Source organism: Musa acuminata, chromosome BXJ2-6 (assembly GCF_036884655.1).
Source record: "Musa acuminata AAA Group cultivar baxijiao chromosome BXJ2-6, Cavendish_Baxijiao_AAA, whole genome shotgun sequence".
NCBI classification, from domain to species: domain Eukaryota; kingdom Viridiplantae; phylum Streptophyta; class Magnoliopsida; order Zingiberales; family Musaceae; genus Musa; species Musa acuminata.
In genome coordinates, this window is record NC_088343.1 from 3,412,501 (window position 1) to 3,426,318 (window position 13,818).

At 38.1% G+C, this 13,818-nt stretch overlaps 1 protein-coding gene across 3 annotated transcripts in view; it reads right to left on the reverse strand.

Moving 5' to 3' along the window:
- Positions 1 to 1,155: 1,155 nt before the first annotated feature.
- LOC135585022 (uncharacterized) overlaps positions 1,156 to 13,818 on the reverse strand; it is a 36,153-nt gene continuing 23,490 nt past the window's right edge. For all 3 annotated transcript variants that reach the window (XM_065111420.1, XM_009404867.3, XM_009404868.3), the window contains exons 23-30: positions 12,562 to 12,731; positions 12,373 to 12,451; positions 12,216 to 12,290; positions 8,757 to 8,854; positions 8,561 to 8,668; positions 8,380 to 8,437; positions 8,062 to 8,268; positions 1,156 to 7,976 (exon numbers count right to left, since the gene is read on the reverse strand). In XM_065111420.1, coding sequence (XP_064967492.1) covers positions 1,332 to 7,976; positions 8,062 to 8,268; positions 8,380 to 8,437; positions 8,561 to 8,668; positions 8,757 to 8,854; positions 12,216 to 12,290; positions 12,373 to 12,451; positions 12,562 to 12,731 — 7,440 coding nt within the window. In that variant the 3' untranslated portion in view covers positions 1,156 to 1,331. The remainder of the gene's footprint in view (positions 7,977 to 8,061; positions 8,269 to 8,379; positions 8,438 to 8,560; positions 8,669 to 8,756; positions 8,855 to 12,215; positions 12,291 to 12,372; positions 12,452 to 12,561; positions 12,732 to 13,818) is intronic.

Consider the following 13,818-nt stretch of genomic DNA (forward strand, 5'->3'; position numbering starts at 1 on the left):
ATGAGGCAAAGCGGTATGGTGCCGTTGCAGATGCCTCACCTTTCTTTTTCTTTTTCCCTGTTGATGTAGATGCTTCACAGCTCTATCTCCTCTTTCATCATTAATGTTCAGATAAATATCAATAAAATTAATCATTGCAACAACATCTCCTCAGCTCTATCTCCTCTTTCATCATTAATGGCAACAATAACTCATGGTATCATCATCTATCACAAAATTATGTTTTTATCTATTATTTTTGTATCATTCACAAGTGTTAAATTTTTTATCGACAAATAAGGTTAAATATTTTTTTTTCATAACTATAAAAATTTTAATATAAAATTTTTAAATCCGAGATATTAAAAAATACGTACGAAAACATTTTAGATTCGAATATGTGCACGATACCTCAAATCGTACCTGCACATGCAGTATCTTCTGAATGGTTCTCGGTAAAAGTCACAAAACGAAGAATCCATTTGGCTTTATTTTGTAACCATTTATAAATCAAAGAAGCATATCATATCCAACAGAACATCATGGTTAGTAGAACTCTTCTTTTTCTGTTGGTCTCCAGACCGTCAAATCACATTGCTAACAACTTAAGAAACGAGGAAGAAAGCTGCAGAGGGTACCTTTGGGAAAAGCAGGGAAGATCGATGCTATCAGCAGGCCCCCACCATCAGTCGGCCACCGGGAGCGAACATTGATTCGGAATCCATCACCAACATAACGGATTACACACACATATTTGCGGCTGGATTCTGCTTCCATAGACAAATAAACATAAAACTAACTTGATGGCCACAAGCAAACTGAACCAGTAATAATCTTACATTTCCAATTGAAATTACTAGAATACTGCCCAAGTGATGACAGGATCAAAATCAACAGATTAGCATAAGCAGATTCAAGTGTAAGTGTCCTTCAGGACTCAATTCTATAGCTAATGGTGGTTATTTGTGGGAGAGAGAGTCCATCAGGACTCGAGTATGATGGTATCAGAAATATTTTCCAAGATGAAACCCAAGGGACAAAGTCCCCAATTTCCCTTAGAAAAAAGGGCAAAATTCCAAGATGAAACCCAAGGGACAAAGTCCCCAATTTCCCTTAGAAAAAAGGGCAAAAAAAAATCCTGTCCGCATGCGGGCAAAAAGGATGAACCCTAGCGACTTATTTTAACTGTGAGGTCATATTCATTCCTTGATCAGGCAATCTACAACACGTGTGGCAAAAACCATGACATTCACATCATATCTTAAGTACCAGTTGTATGGTCCACAATTTGGCATGCTAAATCACATTGCATTGCCCAAGATGAGTTTTGTGGTCTTCCTACAAGTTAACAACTATTCTTCTGGGGGTGAGGGTGATGATGGATCTTCTTTACTAGTTACAACAGACGTTAATTCTACACCGGGCACATCAGTGGTTGCAGAAATCTGGTTTGAAGTTACAACCACTGGATTCTGGATGTTTAATTCACCAATGCTGCTTTCCGCTACTTCATTTTGCTCATCCATGGCTGCAAAAATCTGGTTTGAAGTTCTAACCACTGGATTTTGGAGGTTTAACTCACCAATGCTGCTTTCCGCTACTTCATTTTGCTCGTCCATGGCTGCAGATATCTGGTTTGAAGTTCCAACCACTGGATTTTGGAGGTCTAACTCACCAATGCTGCTTTCCGCTACTTCGTTTTGCTCATCCGTGGCTGCAGATATCTGGTTTGAAGTTCCAACCACTGGATTTTGGAGGTTTAACTCACCAATGCTGCTTTCAGCTACTTCATTTTGCTCATCCATGGCTGCAGAAATCCAGTTTGAAGTTTCAACCACTGGATTTTGGAGGTTCAACTCACCAATGCTGCTTTCAACTACATTTTGTTCACCATGGCATGACTCAGAAGGCATCTCTGAGTTGTATGTAGTATCATATGTAGGTTGGACAGATTCCACATCACTGACCACATCTCTCGTCTCAACAACAGTGGTGGTTTTCACATTGAGAACATCTAACGCTTCCAAACTTCGATTCTCAGTTTCAACCACTGGATTTTGGAGGTTTAACTCACTAGCGATGCTTTCAGCAGTAAGATTATTTGCTTCAGTTACTTCATTATGTTCACCATGGCATGTTCCAGAAGGTGGCTCTGGGTTGCATATGATAACAGATGTAGGCTGAACATACACCACATTAAGTAACTCATCTCTTACCTCAATGGCAGGAGCTGATTCCACACTGGGAACATCTATAACTTCAGTACTTTCGTTCTTGGTCTCAACCAGATTTTGAAGGTTCAGCTCAGCAACGCTGCTTTCAGCAGTAATATTCTTTACTTCAGTTAGTTCATTATGTTTACCGTAGCATGTTTCAGAAGATAGTTCTGGATTGCATATGGTGTCATATGTAGGTTGAACATATTCCACATTGCCCACCTCATCTCTTACCTCAACAACAAAAGTTGCTTCCACATTTGGCACGTCTAGAGCTTGCACAATTGGGTTCTCACTTTCAATCTCTGAAATTTGGAAGTTCAATTCACCAATGCTACTTTCAGCAGTAGTATTCTTTGCTTCAGTTGTTTCCTTCTGTTCACCATGGCATCTCTCAGAATGCAGATTCTGATTACATGCAGTATCACATGAAACTTGAACATGTTCCATATCACTGACCTCATCTCTTACCTCGACAACAGAAATGGATTCCACATTGGGCACATCTAAGGCTTCCAAACTTCGGTTCTCAGTTTCAACTGCTGGATTTTGGAGGTTAAACTCACCAATGGTGCTTTCAGCAGTAATATTCTTTGCTTCAATTACTTCATGATGTTCACCATGGCATGTTTCAGAAGATGGCTCTGGATTGCATACAACATCACATGTAGCTTGAATGCATTCCAGATTACTGACTTCATCCCGTTCCTCCATAACAGAAGCCGATTCCATACTGGGCATCTCTATATCTTTGGCATTTTGGTTCTCAGTTACTTCAGTATGTTCATCATTGCATGTTTCAGAAGATGGCTCTGGATTGCATACAATATCACATGTAGCTTGAATGCATTCCAGATTACTGACTTCATCTCTTACCTCCATAACAGAAGTCGATTCCATACTAGGCTTTTCTATAGCTTCAGCATTTTGGCTCTCAGTTTCAACCACTATATTTTGGAGGTTCAATTTACCAATGCTGCTTTCAGTAGTAATATTCATTGCTTCAGTTACTTCACTATGTTCACCACAGCATGTTTCAAAAGGTGGCTCTGAGTTGTATCGAGCATCACATGTAGGTTGAACATATTCCACGGTACCTAATTCATCTCTTACCTCAACAACAGAAGTCGATTCCACAATGGGCATGTGTGTAGCTTCACTTTGGTTCTCAGTTTCAACTACTGGATTTTGGTTGTTCAACTGACCAAAACTGCTTTCAGAGGTAATGTTCTTTGATTCAGTTACTTCATCATGTTCACTATAGCATGTTTCAGATAGCGGCTCTGAGTTACATACAGAATCACATGTAGGTTGAACATATTCCACATTGCTTACCTCAGCTCTTACCTCGACAACAGTAACTGATCCCACATTGGGCACATATATAGATTCAGCAATTCGGTTCTCACTTTCAATCACTGGATTTTCGAGGTTCAATGCATCAATACTACTTTCACCAGCCAGATTATTTGCTTCAGTTGCTTTGAGATGTTCGCTATTGCACGTTTCAGAAGGCAGATCCAAGTTGCACACAGTATCACATGTAACCTTTACTAAAACTGCTCTTTGTTTGATCTCACCAGAAAACTCAGGAACAATTTGTGAACTGCAGGTGTCAGAAACAGTCTGAACAATGTTGTGAACTTCCCCATCAATTTTAACCAAATTAACAGGAACTGTCGGTGAAATATTCATGTTGATAACACAGTCAGCAGAGCCAGTGACTTCCAGATTATCAGGTAAATCTGCTTTTTGTTCAACATCAATACGAGCATCAGGGAAATCCTCATTATTGCACATGTCAGTAAGATTCTGAATGAGATCAGGTGCTTTCACAGTAGTGTCCATCTTACCTAAGTCAGGTTCTGTTTCTTCAGTATCACTATATGTTTTAGAAGCCCCAACATTATCAGATAAATCTATGTTTTGTTCAACATCAACACAAGCATCTGGGAAAGGCAAATTGCATACTCCAGCAACACTCTGAATGGGGTCAGGTGCATTCACATTATGATCCATATTATGTAAGTCAGTTTCTGTTTCTTCAATATCTGTTTTAGGAGCTTCCACATTATCAGATAAATCCGCTTTTTCTGTAACATCAAGACATGCTTTCATATTATCATCAGTTTTATGAAGGTCTGTTACTGTTTCTTCAATATCACCATATGTTTCACGAATAGAATCAGGACCAAAGTTGTCAGTATTCTGCTGAACAGAATCAGATACCAAAATATCATTTGCAACGATTAATTGTTCTTCTGCTGGTTGTTTTTCAAACTCAATAAGCAAACCAGAAGAAGATGCAGTTGGAACATTATAAGTTTTCATATAAGGTATGTCAACTGATTCGATGTTTTTACCCTGAGTGACATCAGGATTGACATTAACCTGACAGAATGCATCTTGGTTCTGCCCATCACCACAAGAAGTTTGATTTTCACCAGAATTCTTTTCGACTGAATCACCAATTACATTATCAGCATCCACATTACTCTGCATTAAGATGACTCCATTCTCTGTATCAGTAGATGCTTCATCTTCGACACAGATAACATTAAAATCATTATAACTTTCAACAACAGGACCCACATTTATCTGACCAGACATCTCGGCAACCTGTGTAATTTCTGGAGGTGCTTGGTCTTCACAGCTTGTGCGAGTAAATTGTTCACTATCAAGATGGGAACTCATCCGACCACTGAGATTAGAATGCAGAGAATCAACTATTGAAGTTTGATCTTTAACACCATTATAGTCAGGATTGACAAATGACCCATCAGGAATATCTTCCTTTGAAGTAACACCCAGATGCACTGGATCTTTGCCAGAAATCATGACAGTAGAGTCACTGGCTTTTTCTGAAAAAGCACCTAATACATTTTGAGTATCTTTGCAGCTCACTTTTTCATCAATCACACTAGCTGAACTTGCAGGTATTTCATCTATATTGATATTAGCATTTGAACAAGATTGATCTTGTGATGTTCTTTCAATTTCAATGCAAGATTCCTTTTTCTCTTGAGGAACGACTTCGAAACCCAGGGTTACAGAAGAATTTGTCTCCAAGCAGCATTCAGAATGTTGGTTCTCCTGATCACTTTGCCTCAAATCCGTAAGGATCTCCACAGCCTGAGAACTGATGTATGATTGAAGTTCACAGGCCTTCATACTGATGTCATCTTTCTCCTTATTTTTGACTCCGGCACCAAGGTGGTGCTCCAAAACCTTCTTCTCACCTTCAAATTCAGAACTTAGGTGAGCTGGATTTTCACTAACATCTACAGCTTTTTGTTCCCCTTCAAGATGAACTCCATAACTTCGATTAGATGGATGATCAGAGACACTCACAGCTTCCTCCTCCATACCTTCAACTTTGGAGCTGCTAGTAGAATGGCCTTCGACCACATTGACTACCTCATTCTCAGTGTCCTCAACAGTGGGTGGAACAGCAGAACCAGTTGAATATACAGTGGGTATTTTGTTGACGTTCAGATGCTGATCAATTTCAATCAAGGCAGTTGCTTTGCTTTCTGACTCAATTACCTCATTTTTAACTTCTTTGCATGATTGAGATGCATTCCCTGTGGGCAACAGATTTGATGCAACCTCATCTGATATGCTTCCTGGCTTTTCAGCTGTACCACCAATTTTATCTACTTCAGATGAAAGTATGGACAACTTTGGATGTTCTAATGAAGTAAGCTTGCTGTTCTCAGCATTGCTTCCACTATTACATGGTTCAATCTCTATACTTGTGTTGACATCTCCAGGCAATTCTTTACAACTCTGATCTTGTTTACTAGAGGACCCTGATACTTCTGCAGGTGTTACAGAAGCCTGTCTCATAACATTTCCCACAACCTTGTTTAATGAACCAACAGCAGAATGCATATCACATTCAATGGAATTTGCAGATTTGACAAGTGAAGTTTTGTGACCATAACCATCAGAACTCTCTTCAGTTACAGATAGAACAAACTCCCTGTTGCACAGGTTCGCATCTAGCTTTTCACAAACAGGCCCCACCTCTGAAGACTGTGTACAAGCAGCTTCAGTCTCATCTGGCTTGTTACCAAAGCTACATAATGTCCTAGATGTTACAGGACTGTTTGTACTGTCACTATTCTGTCTTTCTCTCAAAATAACTGCTTTTGTAGCTTTAGACTTGCAATCTGCTTTATTTGACATTTCTGCTTGTTTCAATCCCGCAAGTCGAGCACGGCGTTCACAAGCTGCTGTTGCAGAACCACTTCGAGCAGCTGCTTTTTTTCTCGTAACTGAAGATTTATCCAGCCCTCTTTGAACGAATGGAGGCACAATACTGCTGTCTTTTGCTGGAAAATATTGCACTTGAACTAAAGGAACTGCGATGACAGATGCTGAGGAATTCAAACTATCATGTCCTGCATCTGGTGGTTTATTTGGATTGACCATTTCTTGGATGGCTACAATAGACTGCACTTCAGCATTGGCATCTCCGGTTTCCCTACTCATTGAGCTAATATTCAAGATACCATTGCTAGGTACCACTGTTGGCGAGCTCTGAATTGAAGAGTCACCTGGCTTATCAGCCAATTGCCTTTTCTCACTTAACTGGACATCCATATCTGGTTTTATTTTCTCAGTGCTACAAAGAGAAATATTTCCTTCAGCTAGTTTCTTCTCTCCCGATCCAAGGCTATCAGGTGCTGCTTTCTGGGTGCCTCCATGAGATAAATCTGGTTTGTCAGCTGGTTTATGGCTTTCATTTGATTTAGCATCAGTACTAGGTACTCTTTGCGAAGCTGCATTTTCTTTTAAATCTTGTGCAAATGCAACAGGCATAATTGGAGTGCATGTTGCAGGAGTTCCAGATGGAATGCCATGCACCATACCAACTTTCACACCATCATGCAACTTTGACTGAACAGAGCTCATGTTATCCATGCTGACAGATAGTTTGGTTCCAACTGGAACTGCTTTAGTGTCAGCAGCAGCAGGAACGGTTGAAACTTCTCTCATTTCTACAGATGGTGCTATGCTCCTAAGATTATCTGCTTCTTGTGATGAGGTCGTGATTCTGACTGATTCTAGATCAACTCTCTCTAATCCTATCTCACAATTAGCCTGATAACCAACAGAAGGGTCATTTAGAGCTCCTGAACTTTTATCAGTGGTTGCCTTCTCCAGGGACATGGCAGCAACTATTGGTTTATCTGATCCTACTTCATTTCCCCCATGAAGTCCAACAATCATGTTTACTTCACCAGTAGACGTTGCCAATTTCTGCTTTCTGCCTCGTCCTCGAGGTGCTTCTCCAGTCTGAGTCTTGCGACGCTTAGCTTGAATTGACATATTGGGCCCAGGTGCTGGTACTAAAGCGGGAGTTCCTGCAACAGATTCTTCCTGTGTATTTGCACTTGCAGAAGAATCCACACCAGTAACTGTAGGAGAAGCGGAGACCCTTTCAGTTTGGGGCTTCATTTCCTGCTTGATAATTATATTTGATTGAACAGCAGCTGCAGCAGGTGAGGCATCTGCAGCTGCTCTCTTTGGCCTACCCCTGCCTCGTTTTGCAGGAGTAGGCTCCTTGACTTGCTGCAATGGCTCTGTGGGTGAAGCTGATGAATCTTTTTGCAATGGCAATGATAGCTGTGTGTCACTGGTTTGAGGTTCAGATAATTCCTTTGTGGTACATGGATCTCTTGATATTTCTGTAGGAGGTGATGACGCAGGAGAATCAACCTGACAAAGTTTTTCAAACTCTTCCTCTGTCCACTGATCTCCATAAGATCGGACCTGAAAAAGAAAACAAATGATTGACTTACCGATATGGACACGCAAAAAAAAAGCTCTATGTTGTGGGTTGGATAAGCAAATCAACCTCACGTGCTCGTTTGCCCCTGCCGTATTGTTGTGTATCAAGGCCACCAAGATATTCACTTTTTCTTTTCATGCTGACATTTGGTGATTCATGTATCATCATTGCCTTGTAAAAGGGTTTCAAGTCCTCATCTGTCACAAGACGAGAAGGCATGGCTAATGGATTTAATCCATCTGTTGAACCCTGAATCAATCTTTGCCATGCTGCCTGCAAGGCATTTTAAGAAGTAATTAAATTAATATAGCATGAATGCTACAGTGGATGGACCATCAACAAAGGAAATTTGAATGAAATTCACGCAAGTGTGGGATGACAGACCATCTCTTCATCATGCCTTTGTTTATCAATTGATTCAAATATGTCTATTTCAGGTTCACTGCAAAAAAGCATGTTATTCACTATATGATGAACAAAATAAAGGCAATTAGTCAAATAATTTCAGTTACCAGAAAATTTTCCATCTGGAGGTAACAAAAATAACATACGTAAGAAAACATACCTGCGAGCCAGGATATCATTGAGGGAATCATTGTCTAAAACAGGAGCAGCTTCTTCTTTCTTGGATTCCCTAAGTAGGGATTCCAAATATTCCCTTCGGTCCTCAGCACTGCAATTATCAAAATCAAATTTTTTTCAGAAGAATAGCTGTTCACAAATTACAATTATATGTTAAGACACAGGAGAAACCAAACTACCTTGTGTTATTGTCAAAAAAGCCTGCAGTTATGCTCTGATTAGCAACACCAAGTTTGTGCTCGGCTGCAGCTCTTACTTGTTCTTCAACAGTGCGGATCTGCACACAAAATGCACAAAATATTGTGGTTTCCAAATTGAATGATCATATTACCAAACAGAGAATAACAATCATCAAACCACACATACAGATGAGTCCTAAGTAACAATAGTTACAGTGAAAAGAAAATACTGATGACCAAAAAGAGTAGAACATAACTATTTGTTCCACGAGCATCATCATATTTTAACATATCATGTCAAAAACCTTAATCGTGGCTATTACCAATATAAAATATTCAAAGACTTAGTACAAGGTTTATCTAAAGGACCATATTGAATTTAAGGAAACCCTATGAGCATTAGAGATGAAAACATAATAGTAATAGAAAATCAAGATATACTATGAACAGCATAGAGATGTAAACAGTAAGTCTACACAAATCACTACGAATATATACAGATCAAGGTATTCAATTTCGAATAGTACCACCCATACCGGACGGTATGTACTGGTCCGTCAGCAAACCGATACACAAACCGCCAGATACCATGCAGTATATATATATATATATATATATATATATATATATATATATATATATATATATGCGACGTCGCCTATCTTCTCCCCACACGGGGCTACGGCGACATCGCAGATTTTTTTTTTTACTTTATATATATAGGCGACGTCGCCTCGCGTGGGGAGAAGAGAGGCGACATCACCTAAATTTTTTTTTTACTATATATATATATATATATATATATATATATATATATATCGAACGGTATACTGAACCGTATACCGCTCGGTATACAATATCGTACCATACCGAGCGAATGTCGAAACTCCGGTACAGTACGATATTTCAATCCTTGATACAAATAATAGAATAATTTATTGGAGTCCTCCCCCTACAACTTGAACATGGCCTTGAAAAGGTAATAATAAAGCTAGTAGACACCTTTACTTAAATCCTGAAGTTTACTAAAAGCTACCATTCCTTTGCAAGGCCTAGAAAAAGACAAACTTAAAATTCTTTCACATAGACCTATATTGGACCATCTTTTTTCAGAATATACATATAAATCCAAATAATACAGATGGACAGTAACCTGGTAAAAGGCTAAATATGGCATATGATGACAGTACACATTAACCAAGGATTTTAATTTCAAATTATACCACTCGTACCGGGCGATACGTACCAGTCCGCCAATAAACTGATACGCAGACAGCCCGCTACCGGGCGATATCAACCTGGCAAGGGAAGAAGAAGCGTCGAGGGAGAAGAAAAGGAAGAATCGAGAGAACCTCGACACTTTCTGATCCGGCACCGCCCTCTCTCGACGATCCCGATCTAGAAGGTAATAGAGAGGCGGCGGCTCAGCTTCTTCTTCGTCGTGTTCTTCGCCGAAGACCGAAGAGGGCTGTGGCCTTCGCCGCGTTCTTCATCGAAGATTGGAGACGTCTACGGCCTTCGACACCTTCGTCGAACATCGCAGATGAGGAGAAGACCATGTTCTTCTCCTCGTTTGACGTGGCGGTCTTCTCCTCGTCTGACGTGACGAGGAGAAGAAAAGGAGGCAACGTCACCGAGGTAACGTACACCTCCCTTATATATATATATATATATATATATATATATATATATATCGAGCGGTACACCTTAACGTACCACTCGATACGCCTATATCGTACCGAGAAAAGCTCGAAACGTCGGTACAATACGAAATTACGAACCTTGACATTAACTATTAAATTTAATTGGCTGTAGCTAGTTCAAATTACTTATATAAGACATCAAAAGAAGTCAAGCAGTGATATGGTAAAAAATGATGTGATAAAAATTTTTAAGACCAAAATTATTTGATAACAGACAAAAATTCCATGTATGGCCAAAACTAATGTTGATAGTGAGCAGCTAATAAACCAACAATAGTGTCAAATAGCCCAAGCACTAAACCTAGAATCTACTTGGCAATCAACGTCAATCTCATAGAAATCTTAAAATTTTTGAAATTTAAATGATAAGTATACTTCATCACAAATTTTTGTTTTTTTTTTTTTGGAATTTAACAAAAAAAGCTATACTTGCTATCCAAAATATTCATCAAAGAAAGATATACTTAATATCCAAAATCTTCATCAAAGAACAATGGAACTGATAAAATTCAAGACCAATCAACTTCCAGATGATATATATGCAAAAGAAGACAAATATCTGGTATTAGAATGATAAAATAAAAAAATGAAATAAAACAAATAGAAAATAACAGCAATAAAAAAAGAAAGGTTGAAGAGAAAGGAGAACATAGAAAATAACAATGAAAGTCAGAGAAGAACCCTAAAAGTCTTTAAAAAAAAATTTCATCATAACTAGGGTTTACATATACCTTTTCTCCTATTTACAATCATTAAGTAAAATTAAAAGCTAATAGAAAAGGAATAAAAGAGAGAGGTAGTGGATGATGGGCATCTGTGTGGGATAAACAGGAAAGGATGAAGGAAGAAAGGAAAAGATAAGAGCAAAAGAAATGGGAGGGAAGCCAAAAGGATAGAGAAAAGAAGGAAAGAGGAAAACACAAAAGTGAACAGAAGGAAAAAATATCAGCACAAAAGAAAGAAACATGAAACTCTAAAAAATAATTTAATATAATAAGCGGAATAAAATTAGAAAAATTAATTAGAATATTATACAAATAGAAGTAGAAAGACACATAGCAAACCATAACATTAATATATTAATTACAAATTAACTTTTTTAATATTGCCTTTATAAAAACAAATAAGACCAATAGAATTAGCATTTATGGAATGACAAAAAACTAAACTGGAAGGTTTGTAAAACTGAATAGTTTATAGGCAGTTGTATTAGAAGATTCTCAAACAAAATATTAGAACATAAAAGAAAAGTACAAGCAAAACTAAATATTAATGAAAACTAATGGCTAATGGAATAATTAAATGCAGCAGATTCTTGATTATATTTACTTCTAATAGTTTTTCAGCCAATAATACAATTCTACAATCCATACCACCAATCTGGATCAGCCCAACCCTAATCTTAATTTTTCTAAGAAGTCAATACCTTCTATCCAAATTTTATGTAGTTCAATTCATGGACGCCAGCCACAGAAAAAGAAAGAAAGAATCAAGGCACTACAAAAAGAATTAAATACAACAACTAGACAGCGAATGAAGGATGCTTTAAGTGTATTGGTTCCTGATGGATCAGAACATATTTATTTCTATTATGTGTAAGGTCAATATTAATTTTAACTAACAAAAAAGGATCATATATTTCCTGTTTTTGATAGACATATAACAGAATAGGCCCAAGGATGAGAAAATGATGGTAATTTTATGAAGATGTTAGCATACTTCTTTATGGAGCTTTACTAAAGATCATAGCACTTACTGTCTCCAAACGCAGAACAAGAACATCCCTCTTTTGACCAATCCTATGGGCCCTTGCTTGAGCTTGTAGATCAACCTAAACCCACAGGAAAGAATGTCAGAAGGTAATACCAAATGCATAATGCATACATCATGCAATTACAAGACTTTGCTATTGCCTGTGGGTTCCAGTCAGTGTCAAATATGATGACAGTATCGGCTGCTTGAAGATTTACACCAACTCCTCCAGCCCGAATGCTAATAAAAATGGCAACCCAAGTTAGTAAAGGGCTCCATAAAACTTCTTTAAGTAGACTATAATGAAGTTGTTAATTAACTAGTGATTTTTTAATGCAAAAAAAGAAAACCTTAGAAGAAAGATGAATGCTTGTGAGTCTGGACGGTTAAATTCCTCAACTAGAGCTCCACGATCGAGTCCACAAGTATGTCCATCCAAACGAAGGTACCTATATCGTTTCCAAGAGAGATATTCCTCCATAACATCAAGCAATCTTGTCATAGTGGAGAAAAACAGTACCTGAAGGCAAGTAGTTTTTTAAGTTTTATAGAGTATGGCATTATAATATATAGTATTGCAACTGACATTGAACTATTGGTTGCAGTAGTAGAGAAAATCCTTGAAACTGTTAAAATACATGAGGCAGTTAACATAGCATCATAAACAATATTATAATTGAGATTGAACTATTCATAGAAATAGCATGAAACTTTCCTGAAACTGTTAAAATCCACATGAGGCACTACACAATCAAGATTTCCAATACGACAATTCATGAAGATGTGTACACGTGTGCCCAATACTAGAATTTTGTAACAATAGCCATTATTCCAGAATATACATTTTAAAAGAATGACATACAGAAGACAAACAATGGGATGAAAGTATGCAATCCATCTCATGTTTCAGTTATAAATTAAGGCAATAACATATAAAAGCTGTCACATAGCAAAAGAATGACAAAAAAGATGATCAACGTACAAGGAGCCTCTAGAAATGGAAGCACAATAATAGCAAAAATGCAGTATGACAGTCAATATCAGATAAAGCCATAACTTTTTTATTAAAAAAAATGAAAACGTCCAGTGTGCCTCCAACAATGATCTTGGCCTGATGGTGCCACACCATGGGCTCTAGTGCTCGCCTATGCATTAAATTCTAGCAAGACAGCTTGGCAAGTCCAAGGATACCATTAGCCATCACTGTGTTTTTGTACTAATTGTGCATTTTGCATATATCAATTTACACCCATAGCTAAAGGGCCCAGTGGGGAATTAGATGAATATCACCTAGTACATCAGACAAACTTCACAAATAATGATGCATCACAAAGTGATATTAATGTACCTCTGATGACTTGCTTATGCAAAAGAAAATGAAAGAAAGAGTATCTACACTGTGCTTCAATGTTCTCCACGGTGCATCTCCATCAATCCTCACTATCTTTTGTGCCTTAGTCAAGGATTGGAGCTTCAGATACTAGATCCATGCCGGTCCATGATTGAACTGGTACAGGTCTGATTCATGACGGTGGAAGGAGAAAGAGAGACTTGAGGAAAGGAAAAGGAGAAAAAGAAGAAGAGGAGGATAGGAGGAGAAGAGGAGA